At 50.5% G+C, this 24767-nt stretch overlaps 1 protein-coding gene and 1 pseudogene across 1 annotated transcript in view; one reads left to right on the forward strand and one right to left on the reverse strand.

Moving 5' to 3' along the window:
• The window catches only part of CSMD2 (CUB and Sushi multiple domains 2), a 653956-nt gene that overhangs the window by 323594 nt on the left and 305595 nt on the right, over positions 1-24767 (reverse strand). Inside the window, exons 6-9 of the mRNA XM_036829393.1 lie at positions 21897-22009; positions 7564-7641; positions 2299-2386; positions 1475-1599 (exon numbers count right to left, since the gene is read on the reverse strand). Of these exons, the coding sequence (XP_036685288.1) occupies positions 1475-1599; positions 2299-2386; positions 7564-7641; positions 21897-22009 (404 nt within the window). The remainder of the gene's footprint in view (positions 1-1474; positions 1600-2298; positions 2387-7563; positions 7642-21896; positions 22010-24767) is intronic.
• LOC118899715 lies at positions 12508-14366 on the forward strand (annotated as a pseudogene).

Genomic DNA, 24767 nt, shown 5'->3' on the forward strand with positions numbered 1-24767 from the left:
TCCAGCACTTCCCAATTCATAAAGTGTTTCCATATCTACAACTCCATTTGACCCTCACATTAACACAAGATGGGTAGGGTAGGAGCCATGATCTACATTTACCAGTAGGAAAATAAGCCCGGGGAAGATGGGGGCTTTGCCCAATTACCCATGGCCAGCTGGTGGCAAAGCTGAGAGTAATACCCAAGAATTCTTCTTTTGTTTGATTTTTTAGAAAAATATTAGCTAAGTGGAATCTTTGAAATAATATAACTAAAATCAGTGGGGATGCAAAGCACATTATTAATTGTGAACAGTGGCCACCTCAAAGTTGAGTGAGAATGAATTAATCTAAGGCTTATTTGAGAGAGATTTTCATGACCCTCTTCCAGAGCGCTTATCAACACAGTAAAAAAAGGGAGTGGGTCTCAGCTCCAACTTGCCCCTTCCTCAGTGCAGCAGTGATCTAAGTTCTTTATCCTGGACCCACCTTTGCATGAATTTCATCTTGATGCATGTGCCTGGAGAGAGGCAAAGAATCTTCTTAAACTGGAAGGATCTGGAATGTAACTTTAGTGTGCAGCACACTTTCTCTTCCAAAGGGTCACTCAAAAGGGCAATTGCTGTCTTTGTTTACAAACTCTAGAGTGATTCCTTACTCTTGTACCAAGAACTCTTGAGTCCTGGTCATGTGTGCAAACAATGGAAAAAGAGAGATGAGTGCAGTGTAGGACATGAAAAGCTGTCTAGTGGTGCCCTGCGAGATGAGGCCAGGGGCTTCTCTACCATAGAAGCAGCTGCTGTCCTGTCCCAAAGGAAAAATACACTCAGGTCTCGTATTTTAAGATTATTTGGGGGATGGGGACTTGGCCAGCCCAGACTTGGTTCTTGTGAAACCTGGGATGGCAGGGCCCCCGAGAATAAGATGTCCAGGTGTGAGGTTAGAGGAATCCCACAGAGAGGCCTTTTGAGGTCATGGTCCCTGTTACTCCTGCATAGCTCAGAGCATTCTTTCAGAAGTGACAGGTCTGTTTTTTGCTGAGTATGTGGAAAGACACAAGGGCACTGAGACGGAGGGTTTGGGATGTCTGTGTGCTATAATGGAAGGATTCAAGGTGACATGATACAAAGTGACTTCCCTTCCCATCTAGGTGCAGCTGTGATATCTTGGTGCGGTGGGCCAGAAACCTGCTCATGTGTGACTCCCTGACTAGACTGTCAGGTGCAGGCAGGGCAGGGACCGTGCCTCTCTTCCCCATCTCTGTTATCTGTTATCTCTGTTATCTCCTGCTCCTCTATAGGCCTACAGAGGAGGTGCTAAATAAATGTGTTGGGTTCATTAGTAAATGGGTGCAGAATCTGAGGTGTGGGGAGCAGCGAGAATGAGGTGAGCCAGTCTGGATGAGAGCCTGGACTCAGGCTTCAGGAGCTGGGCTCCGTCCTCCACGCCCAGCCCAGCTTGCTGGCCGGCATCCCTTTCCAGGGGCACCCTCACCTCGGCAGACCGGCCTGTGGTCACTCCAGGCTGCAAACATGTCGCTGACTTTCATACAGGTGATCCGCTTGGACCCTTGCAGGTCATAGCCCTCGTTGCAGGTGAACTGGACGCTGGATCCTAACCTGGGAGACAAGGAGTATCTGTGAGCTCCACCCCTGGGCCTGCCAGGTCCCCCCTGAGTCCTTCCTAGGTCCACAAAGAAGCACCATGCCGAACTTTATTTCTCCTCTGGCCCTTCATCTCCGCTCCACCGTTTATCACTTAAAATCTCCATTGGAAGGAACACCTGCTCTTCATCTTCTTTTCTGGACCGTTTAATGGTTTTAGGATCAAGTTAAAAGGTGACTTTGTGAGCGAAAGAGCAATCTTCTGAGATAAGTATTAGGACAATTAGGACAGCTAAGAGTGGGTGGATGATACCCATAAACTTTCATGAAAGTGGAGGATTATGAGAAGATGCCTCGATAGTTAGAAACTTTACAAAATGCACTGTCTCGGGGCCCCAGGGTGTCCTAGACTATCGGAGGTGTGAGCTGCCTGCTGGCATGTCATTCCTGACGATGGCAGCCCTTTGTACCCTGGGTATAGGTCTGCTGGGTGACACTGGCAGTCTACAGCCCTCCCTTCCCCCTTAAGGTGTGGGTACTAGTCCCAGGACTGGACCAAGAGAGAATGTTCAAGGCCAAAGCTCTTCTCCAGGAAGTGATCCTGTATCCACACGGTCCTCTCCACTCTACCTCCAGGAAGGCCAGTCCCTGTCTTCCCCCCAACCAGGCCATCCCACCCTTCTTGCAATAAGAACATTCCCAAACAGATCTTACCTGAAATCTGAGCCTAGTCTTTTGCCCCTTTCAGGTATGCCAGGGTCTGGACACATATTATGCCCTTGGGACACACCAACCTGAGTTACTACAAGGCAAAAAACAGCACATACAGAGATGGATAATCACAGGAAGAAACCAGTCGGGGCAGTGTCGCAGGGTGGGAGGTGGACGCAGAGACAGAAAGAGGCCCTGCTCTGCTGGGGCCTGTGGGGTTGCTGGGCTCTACTGGGCTCGGATTTCCCGAGTGTGCAGATGGGGAGCTGCTTTTGACAAATTCCTTTGGGAGCGAAGTCCAAGTGAAATTCATCAAGAGCGTGTGGGCTCAGAGGCACCCCAAGCCGACAGCCATCCCGTTCCCTTATCCCGCACCAGCGGCCAGAGGTGGACAGTCCACAGCCCCCGGTGACCTCCCCACCCTTCCAATCTGCTGATGGCGGCTCTAGATGAGATGAGCCCCCCAACCTCAGCCCCCAATGGAGAAATGACTCAAAGAAAGTTAAATAAAAGGTGGATGTGTGGTCAGAAACGGTAAAGAATGTAAGAGAAAGCTGCAGTCTGAAGTTCAAAGCAGGGACTTGAGCTCAACCACGGATATTTCTGCTGAGAAACCTCTTCCCACTGGACAGTTCTCAATGCAGAGTAAGCGGTAACCAGAGCATCCCCCGCCCGTGCCGCTGGCCGAGGGCACCGAGGTAGCCCCTGCGGTAGCTCTGGCAGGTGCTGTAATGCCCTCACGTTCGCCAACACCAGAGTCCTGTTTTTAAAAGCCACATGCACGGTACTCTAGGTTAAAGGAGAAGCTTGGTCAAAGGACGGCGGATACACACAAAGTCAGTTTTCTCCCGTCTCCAGTGGAGAAGGTGGAAACCCTCCGGCCCCTGCAGTTCATTGTTCTTGAGATGCTGTGAGGCTAGAACTCCCTCGCACCTCTGGAGCCCTGGCCTTGGCAATGACCAGGAGCCAGAGTTCCACTCAAGCCCTCACCAACCCCACAATCCCGACAACCACCTCTAGACGAGGGATGACGGGACGTCTGGAGCAACGTTCCCTGAGTTGGCCCATTTCCCTCTCACCCAGTCAATGTCCCACAATATGAGCAACGTGCTCCATCACTCACTCACTCACCCACTCATTCCTGCACATGGTACATAACAAGCATTAATTGAACACCTACTGTATACAAGACCCTATTTGGATACAGTGGGAAGTGCCAATGTCAGGTATAAGATATGACCACTCCACTGTCCTCAAGGAGTTACATGAACTATGGAAAGAAACTACAGAACCACAACGGGGAGGTGATGAAAGATACAGCTACAGGGAGGTTCAGAGAGAGGACCCATCTCATATTGCTGAGAGAAGCATGGAAGGCTGCCTGGAGGAGGCAGCATTTGACATGGAGCTACTGAGATAGTAGGATTTAGATACATGATAACAGAGAAATGGCATTTCAGGCAGACAGATGGGCCCGGGGAGCAAGGTGGAGACATGGAAACAGAACTGTAAGTTGTTCGGTGTGCCAGAACAGGAGGGAGGGTATGAGTGACATGGAGGAGTGAAGGTGAGGTTTCAGAGGTCAGACTTTGAAGGGGCTCGAGTCTGATCCTAAAGACGATGGGAAGAGTCCTGAGTGGGGAAGGGCACTGTAAGATCTGGATTGCTCAGAGGGAGGCCAGTTACTGTGAAATGAGTTAGAAAGTTTTGTGTTCATTCAGGTAAAGGACAACAAGAGCCTGGTAGTGGGGACAGACATGAAGTGATGGGAATGCACGTGGCAAAGAAAGAGTCATCAGGGCTTGTGGAAGAGTAGGGCATGGGGAGAGGGGGCAGGGGACTTCCTGGCCCAGCGACCTGTGAGGATGCAAGTGAGTTGATGGAAGTGCAGCAGTGGGGAATCCCATTTTTGACTCATTTAGTCTCATTTCAGACCTGAGTTTGAAGCTCATTTCTACTGTTAGAAACCTGCCCAAATCTCCAGGGAGCCCCGGGTGTGGCTGGCCAAGGGAACCTGGGCATTTGGACAGACTGAGTGCTCAAGCCAGAGACTGGTTACCCTCTTGGTTGTGTGGTGACGAGTACAAGGTCTCTTGGGCAGCCTCCTTTTCTCCAACATTCCACAGTGCCAGGCTCAAGCCAGTCGCTCCCACTGGACGCTCGTCCCCTACTCCCAGCCCCTTCCTTGCCAAACCTCTACTTCTGAAACTTTCACATCCTCAACTAAGCTACGTCAACATTCCCCCAGTCCAGGACCCTTCAGGCTCGGCTAATAAGACGGAAGCGCCATCTCCAAAAGCAGAGCAAGCCCTTGCCTCCTGGGGCCTCAGTGTTTTGCGAGCAGGCGGGAGGAAAGAGAAAACTGGGGCTTCCAGGATCCCCAGGAGCAGGAGGGAGAGAGGACCCCTGAGCTGTACCTGCGGGTCCATCTGTTGTCAAGCCAGCCTCATCGTGATCCAGCCCTACTGAGGGTTTCTGAGCTAAGCGCCCACCTTCTTTAGGCCCTGCCTACTCAACCCTGTGCACCGACCGCCCCCATCCAAAGGCCCTGCTTACCACCACATGGGAACCACACACCACCTTGCAGCGTGTTAAGAATGCACAGCAGATTCTTGCCTCCTTCTCTCGCCCTCTTGTTCAGAGCTGACACTGCTCAGCGTAGCACAGAGGAAGGTTGACCGATGAGGATGTGGCTGGACGGGAGAGCCGAGGCCATGGCGAAGCCCACCAGCCGAACCGCAGCCCCTGACATGTATGGCAAACCTTGCTGCATCCCCTTTAATCAGCCAGTCCGAAATGAGGCTCAGGCGCCATCCAGGAAGTTGCAAGCCCAGCGGTGAGCAGCTCATACCCCCCCCAGTGCCCTCTCTTCCTGGGAGGACCGAACAGGTGACGGCATCCCCGTATGAGCCTTCAAGGCTCCCCGGAAACAAGCAAACTCAAATCCCAGTGAACAGTTTACTGTCGGAGTTACAGAGGCAAAAAGCTTTTCCCCTTTCTTTCCTGAGTTCCAGCCTCCCCTGCCTATTCAAGACCAGCCGCTTGTGCTTGTAGCATGAATTTGCTCTTGGCTGCAGAGCGAAGAGACCGGAAGGTGATCCTTGCCCCGGTCCCTATGGTGAGGAAGAAGTTGCAACACACTCAGAAAGACAATGCCTTCTACCCAAAGTGAAGGGAGCCACAGACACATGGGTGAACAGAACCAATGGCCGGGGGCCCATGGTGCCCACAGACTGGTAAAGGCAGTAAGTAGGATCCAGGAGATGTAAGTGTGGCCCACTCCTCCCCTGAAGTTCAGGACATCTGTCCACAGGGAATCTGGGCAGAACACAATGGGCCAGACCCCTGCAGACATTTGGTGACCTGCCTCCAAGGCAGCTTGAGTCACACACCCATTCCTCCCTGAAGGAATCTCAGAAAGGAGACCAGTACCTTGTTGTAGAGAAATGTATATTTTTTCAAAGAGGTTTTTAATTTTTTTATTAAAATAGGGTTTCTTTATCTTTCTGAGGGAGTTTTTGGTACCTCTGAGAACTAATGAAAACCACAGACCCTTCCCTTCCACCCCAAAACGCACCCACAACAACACATGTGATTTTCTAGCGAGTTCATGGACCTCCTGAAGTCCTAGGTCAAGAAGCCCCAACTCAGATCCAAAGCAGAAAGGGAGGATAAGGTTTTGCATCCCCATTCTACAGATGGGGAAACTGAGGTGTTAGGGCCTGGGATAACACAGTTACCTAAGGATACAACTGGGATAAAAACGTGCTCTCCCAAATCAGAGCAGTTTCCTTAAAGTTTCCCTGTGGCCCCAGGGCAAACTCTGAAGTTGAATCGTGCCTGCCTCGGTTCCTCTGGTTTCCTGTGGCTGCAGAAAGAAAGTCTGTGAGGGCCCGGGCCATGTCTCGAGCCTTCCCTGCAGACTCCTGACCTAACCCTCTGCTCCTTCCTTTGGCTCCCTAGTCAAGCACAGAAGCAGGGCCTTCTGGCTGCCCTCTGCCATCCAGCCCCCTTGTGGCAGGGTGACCAGACAATGGTCCCCAGAGGCAAGGAGTGGTGCCTGTCTCCAACTGGAGGACTTGAAAGACCAGAGAAAACCCACAGCCAGGCTCAGTTTCGTCACGGCCTTGGGACCAAACTGCCTCTCCCCCCGCTGCTCCCTGCCACCCACAGAACGGAGCTCTGGACCCACCCATGGCCTCTCTCTGCCTCTCTCCAGCAATTACTTCCAGCACCTCAGGAGAAGGGAGCACATGGAGGTGAACGAGGAAAGGAGAGGGTCAGCAGGGAGCAGAGACAGAGAGAAAAAGAGGGCGAAGCAGATAGGGTGAGGGGGGAGGAAGGAGAGGAAAGTGCAAAGAGGGAGGACGAGTGGAAGGAGAGAGAGAAGGGCGTGAGAAGCAGAGAGCAAAGGGAGGCAGAAGGTAGACCAGAAGGCCAGGTGTTTGGGGGACCAAGGGAGGCTCCCTGTCGCCACCTCCAGAATGAAAAAAGAGCGTTTCTTGGAAAAATCTTCTCTGCTTTCAAGTCCGGCCTCCTGGAGTGGCCCAGAACCTTTGGGAAAGCCTTCCTATGCTCTAGCTCAAAAGCCCCTTAGCACAGGCTCTGATCAGGTGCTTCTGGAGTGACATTCCAGAAAACTGCCCAGCATTGGACATCCTCCTTTTGATCTTTCAAACATCAATGGCAGGAACACGTTTCCATGGACAGAATCTGCCCCATGTCCAAGCAGGGAGCCCCCGGCACCGCCCCATCAGCTCAAGAAGCAGGACCCCCACTCCCTAGTCCACCTTTTGCCCAGCCAGGTCCATGGACCCTGGTGGAAGGTTCTAGGCATTCCCCTCTCTCCCCTTCCCCCAATCTTGCCTTGGGAGCTGGAATCAGGGACTTGAAGCCTCCAAAATCCCAGCTGGAGTCTACTGACTCCTAGACGAGCCAGAAAAAGGATTGTCTTAGCAGGTGGAAGTGATTCAAAAGGAAAAATAAAGAGAGAAATGTAGCAGGAATGACTCCCTGGATTGCAGTTAGAATGGGAAGTGAGGGAGAAAGAAGAGGCAGGAGGGGAATGGGAGGAGGAACACGAGAAGACAAAGGGCAGGTCCCCGGGCTGCTCATTGGGCACCAGGGTAGCGTGTGCGCACGCGCAGACCCGCGCGGAGGGAAGCAGGGCTGAAGGGACGTCAGCGCAGCATCGTCAGGCTTCCCCGCGGTCACAGCGCCTGCGGTTCTGGCCTCGAGCGAGAGGCCTGGCCGGGGGCGGACACTTACACACAGACGTCTTCTGGCTGTTATCTTTGCTGGGCATCAGCTTCACGCCTCGAGACTTCAACTCAATTTGCTTCTTGACTAGAGAAGAGGTGAAAGGAAAATCAGGCTTAGCTGTCGTATGGGACTGGGGATGGGTCCCTCCAGAATGATCTCTCTCTGAGCTTGGGACATTCCATGGTGGGTCCAAGCCAGAAGCCCCTCTGGGCAGGGATATACTAAGGGTAGCGTTCAAGTGCAACAGGGTCTCAAACACGGAGAAGGAGCTGCTATCAAGGCTGGCTCTCCGGGGTGATCTCCCTGCAAACTGGTAGCGAGTGTCCACATGCGAAGCCCCGCAGCCCGCCCTCTGCAGCTCTGCTCTCCTCCTGATCCAGTCCTGGCCAATTTCTGAACCAGCCCTGGCCAGGTGTGTTACATTGGATTAGGGCCCCAAGGTGTCACCCTCGCTGTAACCACAGCTGTTGCAATGTGACTGTAATCCTTCCTGTTAAAGAGGTGGAGTATATTTCCTCCACCCCTTGACTTTGGGTTTGGTCATTATGGAGGCCTTGACGTGTCCAAAGACTTGAAAAGTGCCTGTCAGATTAGGCTTGCCCACTTGAATCTCTGCCATCGTTGGGAGAAGACATGGCTGGTCCTGGGAGGGTGGGAACACGAGGAGCAGAGCCCGTCATCCTAGCCGAGCCCAGCCCACACCCGCTGACCTACTGTGAGCAGGGGCAGCTGAGTCCGGGAGGTCACTGGCGGATGGTCTGATGGATTGAACTGGGTTTTGATCCCAACGCTAAGTCCAGTCCATAGCTCATCAGGAACTGGCCAAATAGCGTACAAAGGGCCCCAGAGCCAGAACTCCACAATTCCAAAGGCTATTCCTCTGAATCCATCAACCTCCTTTGGGTCTGAGTACCCCTATGCTCCAAAGCATTCTGCTGGTTTCCAAGGGCTTCATCCTGTCTCTGGTTATATGGCTTGGTTTATCTGTCCAGCCCCAGAACCCCCTGCCAGGGGGCTCAGCCCCACTCTGACTGGTACCAGCAGTGGTAACAACTGTGACCAGCACTTCCTATGTGCCAAGCCCCAGGCTGAGGGCCTTACAAGTTCTTTACTTAAATCAGCATCACTGACCCCTTTCTTTCTCTCACACCCACACACGATCTATCAGCAAACCCTTCCAAATTTATCCCCAGTGCAGTTTCTACATCCGCATCTCTGGTCCAAATCTCCAAGACTTCTCCCCTTGTTGCCATGACCTTCCATCTTCCACACTTGCCCCCATCTAATCTGTTCTCAACACGAGATACAGAAGGATCTTGTTAAAATACAAGTCAGACCAAATTACATCTCTCCTCAAAACTCTTCAGGGGCAACCCAACTCTCCTATAGAAAAAGCCAAAGTCTTTAAAAGGGCCTGCCCAGACCAATTGGCCCTCTCCGCGATCTCTCTGACCCCATCTTCGACCTCAGTCACTTTTCTCCAGCCACATGGGCCCCCCTGAAATTCCAACAATACACCAGCCATGCCTGCTTCAGCCTGCCAGTTCCCCAGAAGGCTCTTTCCCAGTTATCTTCATGACTTGCTCCCTTTTCTCCTTGAAGCCTTTGTGAGAACACCACTTCCTACTGCAGGCCTTCTCTGACCACTCCACTTAAAACTATACCTCCAACCCCAGCTCTCCCTAACCCCTACCCACTTTATCCCTAACTTTCTAGCATACATATAATTTTCTTAGTGATTTTTGTCACCTACATTGCAATGTAAGCTCCACGAAGACAGAAATTTTTGTCTGTTTTGTTCATTGCTGTGTCCTCAATGCCTAGAATAGTGCCTGGTTCATAGCGGGTCCTCAATAATCATTTCATTTGATCCTTATATATGTTCAACAACCTTGACCGGTCGTTATTATACCTACTTGATCGATAACAAAATTGGGGTTCACAATGGTTTAAGTGATTTATTGTAGGTCACACAGCCAGGAAGCAGCTGTGCTCTTGGTGGGACCTCAGCATCTTCTCTTGTGACCTGTCCCCAAAGTTATCCCAAGGGCATGGTCAACCTTCTTCAGCATCTGCCCCCTCCCCAGCTCAGCCCCTGGAGACTCAGATATTCACTCTGCACTTGAGATAACATGTCAACCCCAGAACTAAAGCCTACAGCGATCAGGTGTGCAAAGGGGACCATCTCCGAGTATTCCCCCACCCCCTGTCTATTCCTTCTCTGCCTGTATCAAAAAGCTCCCCAAAGGTTGGTCCCCCAGCAAGCTGCTGTCTAAGCTGAATGCCTGACAAAATTCAGTTACTTCCACGGAGTCAGCACTTCCCAACGTGCATTCAAATCCCTTTTATAAATGTGTATTACTCTCCATGTGTATCCAGCAGGAAAATTTCCAATGAACACTAACGTGGGCCCATTATCAAACAGGGTATTCATAGGGAAACATGCATTATTCAAGCCAAGCTAATAACAGTGAGGCAGGGGGAAAAAATGTCCTCTGATTCAACATCCCTAAGAGAACAGGAATGGTCCCAGCACTGCGAGAACAATTCCAGCTCTCCTCCCGGATGCCCCACCAATGGGCAGGGATCAGGAGAGGGGTCTCTAGGACCCAGTGCAGCCCATCTGAGGGCAGGTCTGGGAAGATGGCTCAGGGCATCCGGCGAAGGAGGAGGAGGTGAGTCAGAGTCTTCCCAAGCCCCTTGTTCAGGTTCTAGTGTCCGCTGGAGGAGGGAGTGAGGAAGGGGGTCAGTGCCCCGTGGATGCCATTCCCAGGGGCAAACACTGCTTGGGTTTTCCTTGTAGCTGCTGAAGGGGGACCGTGAGATGCAGGTGGATATGAGGGGGTGGTTAAGAGGAAGCCCTCTTCCTCTCTTCTCAAGGTCGCATCGAGAAAGAGGCTCCTGCCCCTCCCCCATCTCCAGGCCCCAGAGGGAATCCTTCCAATGTCTGTGGCCATCCTGTCTACTCGGTCCTCTCCAGGAAGGACTGTCTAAGCTGACTCATCAGTGCTTAATAGTCACTGGATGACATCATGATGCCTCCCAGCAGGAACTAATTCAGTCCTTCCTCTTCTGCATCCTGCTACTCACCATGGGATGGAGTTTGTTAAGGTGATGAGAAGAACTGGTTGAGAAGGAACCTGAAAAGCTAGAGGGGGCTCCTTAACTTATATGCAAACTTTGGGACCGTTTACCCCTCTGAGCCAGGTCTGAGAGGCTGCGTCACCCACGCTGTTGGTGGGTCGCCACGTTAGCTTGGGAAATGCGGGGCCCACAGCTCTGTGGGCAGGGGTTCCTCACACCAATAACACAACCTCTCAAGAAACGTATGTCCAGGCCCAGCTGGCCCAGGCTCTGGGGAGGTGGAGCCTACAGCTGGCCTACGCCATCTCCAGAACTGATGAATGGGTCAGAAAGCCACCTGGCTAGGGGGGTACCCACTTGGCAATATCCACATCGCCAGGGATCTTAGTGTCCAGAAACCACCTCCATGTACCGGGGTCGCAGTGGTTTGGCAATCCCAGGGAAGCACTCGCACACTGAATTACAGACAGCTAATTTGTCTTAGTCTGACCAAGTGTGTGGTGGGTGACCATGGAAGATGGAGCACCACGGGAAATCAGCCTTGAAATGAGCTCGTAGAAGAACTAGCTGGACAGACCAGGGCAGACCTGGTGTGAAGGGTCAGAGAACAAGGGCACTTCTCTCTCTAGGTCTCCACAGCGCACTGCTAACAGAACTAAGCAGAAAACAAGGGCAAAACAGCAAGGACCTGGAGAATTTCTGAGGTGTAGTTGTTCTTGTTTGAACATTCATTCACGGAGCGCCCACTAGCGTAGCACCTATGGTATTGCACTGAAGCACTGGTCTCTAAAGAGGATTCTGTAACCACTGACGCAGTGGAGAAAAAGTGGAGCCTGGGGCTGGCTCCTGGGTCCTGGCTACACTTGAATGCACACCCCCGGCGCACACATGCACGCCACATATCCATGCACGCATGCACATCCGTGTCTACAACCAGTGCACCCACAAGAACACATTTACGCCCCTGTGTATGCATGGCTACAAACCTTTACATACAAATATAATTCACACTTATACATGTGTTTGTACTGTATGTGAACAAAGTCAGGACTCCCAAGAGAAAAGTGCTGGCTTTAACTGGTTGGCGGAAATCTTAGTAGCTACATTCACCTCCTCTGAATGATAATGACTACAGGAGACTGCCAGCCTGCTCCATTCATCCTTTATATTCTGGTTAATTACAAGACATTTCCCCACTGTTGTAAAGGTTAGCGGAACACACGGTACACATTTAGCTGGAAGAATCTGGCGATACAAATGCCTCTCTAGTCTGCAGCATCAGTTATTGGGCTGAGCTAGCGGCAGACAAGGACCTGTTAGTGGAGGAGACAGGAGAGGGAGGCGTAACCTGCCTCCATGGCTCTGGGAACCAAGAAGTGCATGGAACCTACGGCTTCTTCTCATCCCAGTGGATTCAGACTTCCCTCCACAACAGTGAGCCCCTGCTCTCAGCCTGATCCCTCGCCTTTCCCCACCACCTGGCTGTCCTGCTGTCTGGACCATCCCTTCATGTCCTCCCACATCCACATCCACACCAAAGCCAGTTCGTTCAGCCTCAGAAAATTTCTCCAGTGCGTATCCTTCTTTCAATGTTCTAAGCCGTTCCTGCCCTAAACTCATCCTTTTTTTTTTGCTTGGTTTTGGTTCACCGACTCACTGTCTCTGGCCCATCTTAAAAAATGTTGCAGACAGTGATCTTTTAAATAATGGCAATCTGATTGCCACTTCGCAAACTTGGGTGTGCATCCTGCACTCTGCCCTTCCCTTGTCATTGAGGGCCTGCCTCTCTGCCTGGTCACCAGCCCTGCAGAAATGCTTTTATTACTCACTGTCTTTTGCTGGACAAAGCCAGGTCCTGGCGCACTGGCTCCTCATCTCACTGAGATTCATGTCAAAGATATAAAATTCGGTGCAGATGCCTAAGACCTAATGCTTCAAGCTGCAGACCTTCTAGCAGATGGGGAAGCCCTTACTACGGAGAAGAACGGTGGGAAGAACAGTGGTTACAGAACAGAGCTGAAGATGCCTCAGAGTAACAAAAGGTGAGGTATCTGCTGCCAGGTCAACTGACTTAAAGGATAAATATAAAACTATCACACCAGACTTGATCGGGACTCCGCCAACACAAATGAAGAGGCTGGGGTGGCGCCACCACTGCTACTGCACTGGCACTCTTGATTGCCATGGAAGTCTTCAAGAAGATTAGCAAAGGCGCTAATCCGGTGGAAACCAGGAATGGTGTGAGGCTGCGTGTTGACCCTATAACTGCTGAACTAAGGAAGCAGCCCAAACCTGTGCTAAACCCCGAAGAGACTGCTCAACTTGCCACAATTTGTAAAAATGGAGACAGAAATCAGCAACATCATTTCTGATGCAACCACAAAGGTTCAAAGGGTGTGCTTACAATAGAGGACAGGAAAACACTGTATGATGAATTAGGAACTGAAGGCACAAAATTTGACTATGATTACATATCTCTCTGCTTGAATAATACATCAAAAGTTCAGAAATGGGGATTCCAGGACACTGATGGTTTCTGGTATCCACTCTTGAAATTGCCAATGCCCAGTGAAAGTCTTTGGTTATAATTGTTGAAAATGCCCTCAGTACACTCAATTGGAATAGGATGAAAATTGGCCTTTGGGTTATAAGAGCCCAAGCTCCAGGTTTTGGTGTCACAGAATGAACCCAACAAGGCTGGTGCTACTGATGGTGTGGTATTTGGAAGAGTGAGTTGGACCCTCAATCTTTAAGAGGTTTTGCTTCATGACCTAGGAAAAATTGGAGAGGTTATTGTGACCAAAGGTGATGCCACATTCTTGCAAGGAAAAGGTGACAATATTGAAATTGAGAAACATAGTTAAGAAATCACTGAGCAGTTAGAATGTTACTGTCAGTGACCATGAAAAAGAAAAACTAAAAGAACATCTGGCAAAACTTCAGACGGAGTAACTCTGCTGAAGATTGCTAGGACAAGTGACGTGGAAGAGAATGAAAAGAAATAGTCCCAGATGCTCTGAATGCTACAAGAGCTGCTGTTGACAAAAGCGTCACCTGGCTGCCTTGCTTCAGTGCGTTCCAGGCTTGGATTCACTGATCCAGCTAAATGAAGAGCAAAAAATTGGTACAGAAATCATTAAAAGAACACTCAAAACTCTGGCGATGACCATTGCTAAGAATGCAGGTGTTGGGGCTTCCCTTGTGGCGCAGTGGTTGAGAATCTGCCTGCTAATGCAGGGGACACAGGTTCGAGCCCTGGTCTGGGAAGATCCCACATGCCGCAGAGCAGCTGGGCCCGTGAGCCACAGTTACTGAGCCTGCGCGTCTGGAGCCTGTGCTCCGCAACAAGAGAGGCCGCGATAGTGAGAGGCCCGCGCACCGCGATGAAGAGTGGCCCCCACTTGCCACAACTAGAGAAAGCCCTCACACAGAAACGAAGACCCAACACAGCCAAAAATAAATAAATAAATAAATAAAAAATTAAAAAAAAATGCAGGTGTTGAAGGATAACGGATAGTTGAGAAAGTTTTGCAAACTTCCTCTGAAGCTGGTTATGCACCATGCTGGGCAATTTTTAAAATATGGTGGCAAAAGGAATCATCAACCCAACTCAGGTGGTAAGTAGTGCTCTGCTGGGAGATGCTGGTGCAGTTTCTCGGTTAACCACAGCAAAACTCGCTGTGCTGCTGGAATTGCTAAAGGAGAGGAGGACCCTGGCATGGTAGATGGGGGGCAGCGTCGGGGGTGGCTCATATTCTAATTCCTAGGACCGTGCTTTGCTATTTTTTTAAATTTGTATTTTATATTGGAATATAGTCGATTAGCAATGTTGTGCTAGTTTCAGGTGTACAGCACAGCGATTCAGTTATAACCCTAACCCTAACCCTGCTGTAGAGCACAGGGAACTCTGCTCAACACTCTGTAATAACCTAAATGGGAAAGGAATTTGAGAAAGAATAGAGACATGCTTTGCTATTAACAATGGGCTGTGCAGCGGTCTTCATGAACAGCTTCCCAGAAGTCAGCTGGAGGAAACAACTGGAAGCAGGATGTTTAAGGAAATCACTATGGCCATCAGTTACTGGTTTCAGTTGTCTTTGCAACACTTTCCTCTCTCCCTGGAACATCCTTTCTCCTCTTTTCTGCTTGGCTACCTCTTGTTGGAAGGCCTCACTCAGAGGTTACTTCCTCTCTGCCTCTCTGTCTACGTCTCAGGGAGTAGTCAGTACCCTCTCCAGGCTTCATTCGGACCTCGGCTGAAGCCCTCATTACACGGGAACAGCAGGTCTGCTTCTAGCCATTTGCCTCATGAGCTCCTATGTCTGCGTCCCGGGACTGACACAGAGCCAGGCACATCGAAGGTTCCCAGTAAGAGTTTGATGACTGAGTGGACGAACGACCCACTGTTACAGAATACGTGCTTTGAATTAATTTCTGGCAAAAGGAAGGGGTAACACTTGAAGCCTGGTGAGGTGAGGGGCATCACATATGTGTTCACGCTCACTTTTCCGTTCAGGCCCACTCTTTCTTTTTTAAGATTTTTTTTTTTTTTGATGTGTACCGTTTTTTTTAAAGTTTTTATTGAATTTGTTACAATATTGCTTCTGTTTTACGTTTTGGTTTTTTGGCCGTGAGGCATGTGGGATCTTAGCTCCCTGACCAGGGATCGAACCCACACCCCCTGCATTGGAAGGTGAAGTCTTAACCACTGGACTGCCAGGGAAGTCCAGGCTCCCTCCTGATTGAATTCAGGAGCTTGGCTTTGTAGGGAGCCGGCCCTGGGCCCCTGAGACTTGTGCTGAGGCCCCCAGAGGCCCAACCCTGGAAATGAGGCTGGTAAGGGGTCTGGCAGCTCAGAGGGCCAACAAGAATAGGACAGATGAATCAGAGCTTGGGCCATGGGATGCCCGAGGCACTTTTGCTCTGGTCCAGGACTGTGGATCAGTCACAATTAAGAATGCAACATGTTCATGTGAACAACAGAAGCTTCAGCTTGTTACTGTAAAAAGCCTCAAGCATCTCAGTAAATGCAAATTGTTCTCAAATGGAAAAGTTTATTTGGCAGACAATTGAGACCCAGCACAGGACTTCTAGAAAGCAGAATATCTTTCAGTCTCCTGGTCACCAGGGTTGACTTGACAAGAGAGGCAGTGAGAAGGGACAGCGGGGCCAGGCTGGGATCTGGCTGAAGGGAGGGACAGAGGCAGTGAGAAGGGACAGCGGGGCCAGGCTGGGATCTGGCTGAAGGGAGGGACGGACACTAGAGGATGATCATCAGGTCAGAGTGGCAGCAAAGGGAACATGTGTGAGAAGGAGCCAGAGCAGGCAGCTCGCTCTCACTGCACAAGTGTTTCCCATATAACAAACAGGGGGTCAAGGTGACTGATGGGGTAGGAAGCTTCAAGTTTCTGTTTCTTGAGTGACTGCCACGTGTCAGATATTTTACCAGGAGCTCCTTTAATTTCCAGTAGCCCTGTGGGGTTAATATTATTCCCTCTACAGACGAGGAAAGCAATAGTGGGGGGTGCTATCCTCCCTGCCAGGGAAGCCCCTCCCCCGTTGTGATCACTGGCCACTGGGGGCATTTAAAAAAAGGCTCTTCTCACTATCATCCCTTTAGGCTTAAAAAAATAAAAACAAAACAACCAAGAAAGCAATTAACACTCTGAGAAGGACTGGAAATATTCCTTGCCTGGAGACAGAGGGATGGATTATACAACCTCAGTGGCCTTCCGAAACTGGAAGGAACCTTATAGAACCTCAAGTCCTGGGGTTGCCAGGTACAGGAACCTATTTTAATCTGCTTAGGTAAATGCCTGCTACAAATAGGTTAAAGAGAGAATTCTCCGGTTGAAGCTGGGGTGGAAATCGCACCTGCTCAGCCCCTAGCAAAACAGCTGCTGGGAGAACCCCTTGGCTTCCAAGGAACTCACTTTAAAAGCCCACTCTCTTGGGTCCATATTACACACATGGGGAGGACTCGTGCCCTAAGAGCGGATTGGTGGCCTCAGCCTCTACTTTGCCTTGAAACTTTTACATCTTTATCGCTAGACCAGACCCTTCTTCTCTGAGCTACAGATGGACAGAATAGCCAAGTACTTATTAGATAGTCTCTCAACCCCTGATATCCCAGTACTACCCCAGAATCAATGTGTCTCAAGCAAAATCCATCCCCCATCTCCCTGTGCCAGAGACTACCTTGGCGAATAGTACTCACTCAAGCTAGAAACCTAAGATTCACCCCTGACTCGTTCATCTCCTTTCCCCATCCCCCCTCACTCCCAAATCTGACGAGTCCTGAGTCCAGGGTGGTTTGCCATGGAAAGGTCTCCTCTGGTCTGTTTCCCCCTCTCACTCTCCACTGCCTCTGCCTAAACTCTGGATCCTCATCATCCTCTCATTCTCCAAAACTCTTAACTGTCTCCCACTATTTTCATTCTAGAGCAAAGATTTTTCTAGAATGAAAACATGATCACACCTCCCCTCTTGTTAAAACTTCTGATCACCTCTCATCACCACGGAACCAAGCCCAGCTTTACTGCAGCTTTTTACGACGAGACCCCCACCTCTCTTTCTGGCCTCATGGCCCGCTACCCCTCACTGCTTTGGACTGCAGACTTCGCTCTAGGTCGGCAAATGTTTTCTGTAAAAGGTCTGTGAGTAAACATACTAGGCTGTGGCCCGTCGTCTCAGTTGCAAATTACCCAACTCTGGTAGCATTGAAGCAGTTGTAGACAATCTGTCTATGAATGAGTGTAACTGAGTTCCAAGAAACCTTTATTTATGGACACTGAAATTTGAATTTCATATAATTTTTATGTGCTATGAAATATTCTTCTTCTTTTGATTTTTTTCCCTCCAACTATTTAAACATGTAAAACCCATTTTTAGCTCAAGAACCATATGAAAACAGACAGAGCGCTAGGTCTGGCCTGCAGGCTATAGTTTGCTGACCTGTGCTCCAGACACACACAGATATTTGTGGTTCCTTAGACTTAGCACTTTCACGCTACCTTGCTTCAGCTCTACCTGGAATGCTTCGTTCCATTGTCTGTCTGGCATCTTTTTGAGACTCACACTGAATTCACTGCCCTTTTTCGGCTCTCCTTAAGTGTGTCCAGCAAAACGAAGTGCTTCTTTATCTCCAGTCCTAGAACCCTTCATCAGGCCTCAACTATAGCTCTTCTCATGTGGCACAGAAGTTGTAGATTCATGTCTGTTCCTCTCTTGAACCTGCTCTCCTTGAGAGCAGAGACTGGCCTCGTTGTGTTCATCTTTCTGTGCTGTCACGTGGTAGTGTCAAATGGGACACACTTGTTAAATGAAATACAATTGCCCACCTTCCGACAGCCAGCTCCAGGCAAAGCAAGCCTAGAACTCAGATCCTCTGATACCACGTGGTATTGGTTAAAATTGTGTCTGGCCATGAACAGCCCTAAATTCTGATTGGATTGAGACAGGAATGGAATGTGCTGTGTTGTAGGTTAGTGAGATTTATTTTATTTTATTTATTTTAATTTTATTTTTTGTTTCTCTGGAACAAAACATCCATCGATATAATCAGGAGTTGGTAATTGCTGGCTCTGAAGTGCCCTACATCCCTTGAGACTCTAATGCCATAAAGCTGAGCGCGGGTGAAGCTGAGCCCGTGCTGATGACTCCCCAGGTCCATTCTTTAAACTTCTCCCCCCAGCTCTGTGCCCCCAGAGCCGGACCCCTGTGGACGGCTACAGAACAAGGGGGCCCACTGGTCAAACTGGTCAGTCTCCCAGGGCATAGAGCAGACTGTCCTGTTGTTGCTGGTTTCCTATTGGGTTGGCAGATGGGAGGCACAGCAGATGTGAGGGAGGGAGAAGGGCAAGATCTGGTTACAGATTCCTGGGGCCCCCTCCTCCTGCACTGGTTACTGATTCCCAGGCCCCCTCCTCTTGCACTGCTTACTGACTCCCAGGCCCCCTCCTTCTGCACTGGTGATATTTCCAGGTCCCTCTTCCTGCACTGGTGACAGATTCCTGGGCCCCCCTTCTGCACTGTAGGTTGGCAGTGGTCAGGCTCCTCAGCTGTGCCAGGCAGCCCCTCTTCAATGGCTCCAGCTCTTGCTCCTGTCTCCCCTGGCCCTTTCCCTAGTGTGGTAAAGGCCTCTCTGTCGTTCATTCTCTGGGTAATCTCATTAAAAGGAAACCCTCTGGGTTCCTTTAATCTCACCTTTACCTCTGTAATTGGACCCTTCACTAAACCTTCTTCAGTTAAAGCCATGCAATAAGTATTCTCCTGTCTCCTACTAGACCCCTGACTGAAACCTCTCTCTGCTACTCTTTGGGACTGAACTTGCAAGTAGCAAAACTTAGAATGGTCTTTAGTGGTTCCAAAGTTTTCACTCCTTTAGAGCAATGGTTCTCATTCAGGGGTGATTTTGCACTCAGGGGACATTTGGCAAAGTCTGGAGACTTTTTGGTTGTCGTGTGTGTGTGTGTGTGTTGCTGGCATCTAGCATCTAGTGGGTTGAGGCCAGGGATACCGCTAAACATCCTGCAGTGCATGGGGCAGGTTCCCACAACAGAGGATCATCCAGGCCACGATGCCAATTGTGTGGAAGCTGAGAAACCCTGCATTATAAAGTTACCAATTGCATTTCCAAATGATTATTGTAGACCCTTGCACTATATACCCTCAGTCTGGAAAACACTAGAGAAAGTTCACAGGGGAGAATCATGTATTAACACAATCAGTATACACCACAGTATATTAGGATGCCAGATCCAGATGAACACGGCTGGGGTTCAAACTCAGACTCCAACATTCTATCGAGGAGACCTTGAGCCAGATACCTACCCTCTCTGCAACTCTCGTTCCTCATCTGTAAAATGGGGCTAATAGTAGTACCTGCTTTACACAGTTGCTGTTAGGTCTGGATGAAGTAATAAATGCCAAGTTCTTGAAACCCAGAGAGAAACATTGGCACACACCAATGTGCAAATCCTGTTCTGGGCTGTCTTGGGGGGAGTCAGAGAGACAATAAGAAGGGGCCTGCTTTTGAGAAGTTCATAACTAAAACAGCTTTTCAGATTGTGGGTTGTTCCCTGCTACAGACTTGTGAAATTGATTTCGAGGTTGCAACTAACATTAAAAATTGGAAAAGAAATTTTCAGGATGCCTCACTCTTACTAAGGGTAAATACCACTTGGTGACATTTTCCTTTTAGTTCTGCAGATATATATGTGTGTCCTGGGTTGTGATGGAAAATGTATTTTTTTATGGTGGGGTGAGATTAACAAAACAAAGTTTAAAAGATACCAGTCAAATAGGAAAAGTGAGGCACCCAAAGCACCATATGAGAAGGCCCTGTGATTTTGCAGAAAAACTCACACAGGCCTGCGAATGAATTCGAGCTTCACCATGTATAGGCTGTGTGATCTGTGCATGTCGGGCAAGTTACACAACCTCTCTGAACCTCAACTTCCTCAACTGAAATACGGAAATTAAAAACATATTAGCCGCTGCACTGTGGAGAGGATCAAATGGGGCAACGCTTATACACTGCCTAGTACAGCGCCAGGTGTGCAACGTATGTGTGCTCCTGACCTAGAGACTGCCTGGCCTGGGTCCTCATTGCCTGTTGTCTGGCAGAAAACCCTAATCTATGACCATGACAAATGGGCCCTCAGAAACTTGAAATATTAGAAACACCTGGCACCTATTTAATCAGATGAAACAATAACATTCACCTCTTCTTTCCTATTTTGGAAAACACAACAGAAAGGTCCAGAGAGGTGCTTCACTCCCACAAAGGCCCAACCTCAGCGGCGGAAACAAATGTATCCAGGAAAGTTCTCGGAGCCAGGCTTGTCAGACCAGGTTGGTTTCCTGTTTATTTCTAAAAATATTTCAAGGGATTCCTGCTACCCAAGGCTAAGGAAATGAGGCTATTCATAAAAGATTCAGATTTTACAGGTAATGCTTCTACTCCCAGTGCTGCTTTTATCCCAGTGTCCAGCCTGAAAGCCTGGCCCTGGGGGGGCCCCGCTCTGCCGGGGCCACCTCCCGGGGGCAGTGTGCTCAGAGCCTCCGAGGTGAGGCTTGGAGGGACAAGCTGCCAGCATCTCCTCCACTGGAGTCAGTGCTCCCTCCTGACCCTCGGCGGTGAGGTGGTGATCACAGCTCACTCTTCCATCAGGCCTGTGTCCTAGGCACACCAATATACCACACTCTCTCACTCACAGCACAGCCCACTCTCTTCCCCAGGGTCTTATATAGGGCCTTCTGCTTAATAGGTGTGCAATACAAGTTCACATTGAATCAATCAGAACCAACCTCAGTTTGTAATTGGTGTTAGTAATGGCTTAATGAGCAACTTTGAAGCCAACCCTTGGTGTTTATCTCTGTGGATAAATTTTGTGTACTTTGAACAAACCCAAGGTTGAAAAGGAATGTTGTCATCTACTCCCACCCATCCATTGGATTTTGGGATCTCCTCTAGGCGTGGAGAGCTCCCTGCCTCGGGGTCAACCCACTCATTTTTATGTGTGGCTCGCGGGGTTAGGAAATCCTCCACGATTGGAGCAGAAATCTGCTTACCTGCAGTTTCCACCTGCCATTCTTGGTGTGATCTCTTGCCACCAGACAGCTCTTCACAGATTTGAGCACCTAAGCTAGAGAGTTCCCTAGAGTTGTTTTGCCTATCGTTTGTCAAACGTTTGTGTTCTACGTGAAATGAACGAGAGCTGAAATGTGGGCAGCTCTCCTGCTTTATACCAGGGTAGGCTAAACTCTGCCGGTTAAGAGGGTGGGCTCTGGATTCAAAAGGCCGGAGTTCCGATGGTCTTGGGAAACTGCCTTAATTTCTCTGGGCCTCAGCTCTCTCGTCCATCAAATGGGGATGGTGATGGTATTTACTTCACAGGATAATGATGAAGATTAAGTGAGATGGCGCTGACCAAGAGCCTAGCACAGTGCCCGGCTCTCAGGAGGCCCTTGGTATAAACTAGTATGATTCGCCTGGCCTGAAGACGGGCAGCTCAGGGTACACCATTCTACACAATTTGAGAAGTGTCTTCCCTTGGACAACAGACCACAATGGCAGATGTAGACACGCAGATATGCAGACCTCTGAGTCCGCAAATAAGAGCAGGACAACAGAGGCAAGTGTACCCTGAAGACACACCGGACCCAGTCCGGGGACAAGACGGCCCCAGGCATCATGTCTGCCGCCCCTCACCCCCCACCCCGGGGAAGCAGGGCAGCCCGGCCCCGCCTACCTTGGTACTGGGCGCTGAAGCCGCGCTGCCGGTGGTTGCCGTCCGACGTGAAGTGCAACCGCAGCCAGTTTTTGCTGCTGATGACGGGGGCCGGGAGGCTGGCTCCGGTGAACCTGTGGGGAGAGGAAGACGGGGTCAGGGACCACAGCTGCCTGAGACCGGGCACCCGGGAGTCTCTCCACTGCCCATGTGCGCTGGGACCTCCTCCCAGGCCTGGCAGAAGGGAAGGCCGTGCTGGCCCGGCCGCCCGCCAGTAGCCTGCAGTCTGGGCCGCTTGAGCTGGCTGCCCCGGGGGCTCTTCCCACCGCTGAGTTGCTGAGAGGAGGGGGCGATCCTTCAGGCCTGGAACAGAGGCCTATTTCCCCACCTTCAGCAGAGGTCTAGCTGCCCAGGAGAGAGGTCCAGCCCTCCCAGCAGAGGCCCGTCACCCCAGCAGATGTCCACATACCCACCCCCAGCAGAGATCCAGATTCCCCGCAAAGGTCCAGCCCCCAAGCAGAGGACCAGCCCAGCTCTCCAGCGGAGGTTCAGCACCCCCACTCCCGGGCAGAGGTTCAGCGACCCCGAGCCAGCCCCTCGGGGACTCTGAGGAGTCAGGAGAAAGGGCTCAGGCAGCCCCTACAGGCAGCACGGCCCTTCCCAGGTGTGACAGCCTGTTCTGGGGTCACCAACTAGGCGCTGGGTCTTCTCTGGCCCCTGCCCCTGTCTCTGCTCCTCCACAAGAGGACAGCCCCCACTGCTGGGCCACCTCTCCGCCCTTAGATTAGCCTTGTCTGCTTTCAGCCAGGCCGGCTCAGTGGGTGGGAAACCAGGATATCCCCGACTGTCGCCAGGCACTGCCCCAGCCTCTTGACCAGCTGCGTCCTGAGCCAGCTTTCAGGTCAATCAGATCTTTCCTCCTAGAGTTGCTCGGAGCTCAAGAACCTTCCGTGGCTCCCCAGTGCCCACGCAAGACTGGCTTGCCAAACTTTCCGCAATGTCCCCTGCTTGAGCGGGCCTCCGCTCGGTGCCGGCCCCTCCGCCACACCCAGGCTAAGCCCCGGATGCCCCTTCTCGCTCTGCTTGCTGTGCTGCACCCCAGGAGCCCCTCGCCCTTCTCTCCTCAACCCCACAGCCCCCAGCGGGCCGACGCCCAGTGCCTCTCGGCTCCTCCTCCCTGCGTCTGAATCAGGGACAAAACATCCTGATGAATCCCCTTTGGCACCACCGCTCCCACCCCGCCTGGACACCCTGCTTACATCGAAGCATTCCAAGCTTTCTCCTTTTCTGTGCCTTTGCCTTTTCTGCCTGGAATGTACCCGCGCGTAACCCTCTCTCCTGCACCAGCCATATCACTTGAGATGACTTCGGGATGCCCTCAGACGCCATGTCCCCAGGAAGGCCTTTCCTATTCTCCTCGGCTCTGAAGCCACACGGACTTGGGTTCAGATCCAGGCTTCACCACTTCCTACCAGTGTGACCTGGGACCAGTTACTTGATCTTTCTGAAAATGGAGGAACAACACCGGCCCGGAGAGTCTGTGGGAATATGTGAGAGGCCTTACGGGCAAAGAACTTAGCCCACTATCTGGCACATATTAGCTCAATAAACATAATTTTCCTTTCCCCTCCTCTGTGATGCCACAGCATGTTATTAAAATTATAATTCATTTATCTAGGTGTGTGTCTCCCTAGGATAATGCCTCAAAGAGGGCAGTGCAGACTGGGGGTGGGTGGGGGAGGGGAGAAGCTGGGACTCTAGAGGGATCGGCTGTGTTACCTTATGAAAATTACTTAAATTCTCTGTAACTTTGTCTGTAAAATGAAGATAATAATCCCTCTCTCAAAGGGCTGCCAGGATTGAATGATAACACACAAAAAAGACTTTAGCACGGTCTCTGGAAAATAGAAAGCTCTTGGTAAATGGCAGCTGCTATGTTATTCTCCATCATCTTCATTCTTCATCTTTGTACTAAGCACCTAACACAATGCTTGACACAAAGCAGGTGTGTCAGGGTTCCAGCAGAAAACAGGTGGCTCGGTCATATGAGAATAATTCCAGTTGAACGAATGGCCTCTTCACCACCGGGGATGGGGCAGTATCCTGAGGCTGTTAACAGGGGTCTGGTTTCCACTCACAGGCCTCGAGAGGACATGGCTATCCCTGAAGGAGAGGGTTGCATAGAAAGGGCCACCACACAGGACCCAGATCTTCAGTCAGTGGAGACTACAGCCAGTTTGTGAAAATCCCACAAGGAGGGAGCAAGACACACTCCCTCCCTCCCCTCCCCTCCCCTCCCCTCCCCTCCTCCAATCTACTGCTGATGTTTCTGTGGATCTAGCCCAGTTGGAAGCCAGAGGGCAAGGGAGCATACTGATGTAGTCTCACCAGTAAGTCTTCCTGAGCATGGAACAGGGTAGACAAGGGAGGGGAGATGATCTGGAGGGGTGAAAGGAAGAGATCCAGCATGGTGGGTCTCCATAAATGCCTATTAGACAAAGGAACTAACCAAAGAGCTTCTCACCCTGCAAAACTGAGTTTTTACTCTAATGAAAATGCTGATATACACCAACCTCCAGGAATATCACCCATATTGCTAGGGTAAGAGCTATTACAGAAACCAATTACTGTATTTCACCAGACCCCATTTAAAATACTTTATTACGGGCAGAGTCATTTAAGTTTTCTAAGGAGCCACAAACACTATGGTGGGTTTTTTCTTCCCCAGGCCAAATTCAATTCTATCTCAATAACAAAGCCTGGAGACTATTTACATAAGGGAAGTAGAAATAGGGAGAATTTACCTGAATAATTCAGAACCAAGGGCTGTTCATTGCAAAATGGAATGAGGGGAGGATGCTGGGGTCCCAAGGGCAGGAAGAGAGTAATGAT

The sequence above is a fragment of the Balaenoptera musculus genome, chromosome 1 (assembly GCF_009873245.2).
Source record: "Balaenoptera musculus isolate JJ_BM4_2016_0621 chromosome 1, mBalMus1.pri.v3, whole genome shotgun sequence".
Taxonomy (NCBI): Eukaryota; Metazoa; Chordata; class Mammalia; order Artiodactyla; family Balaenopteridae; genus Balaenoptera; species Balaenoptera musculus.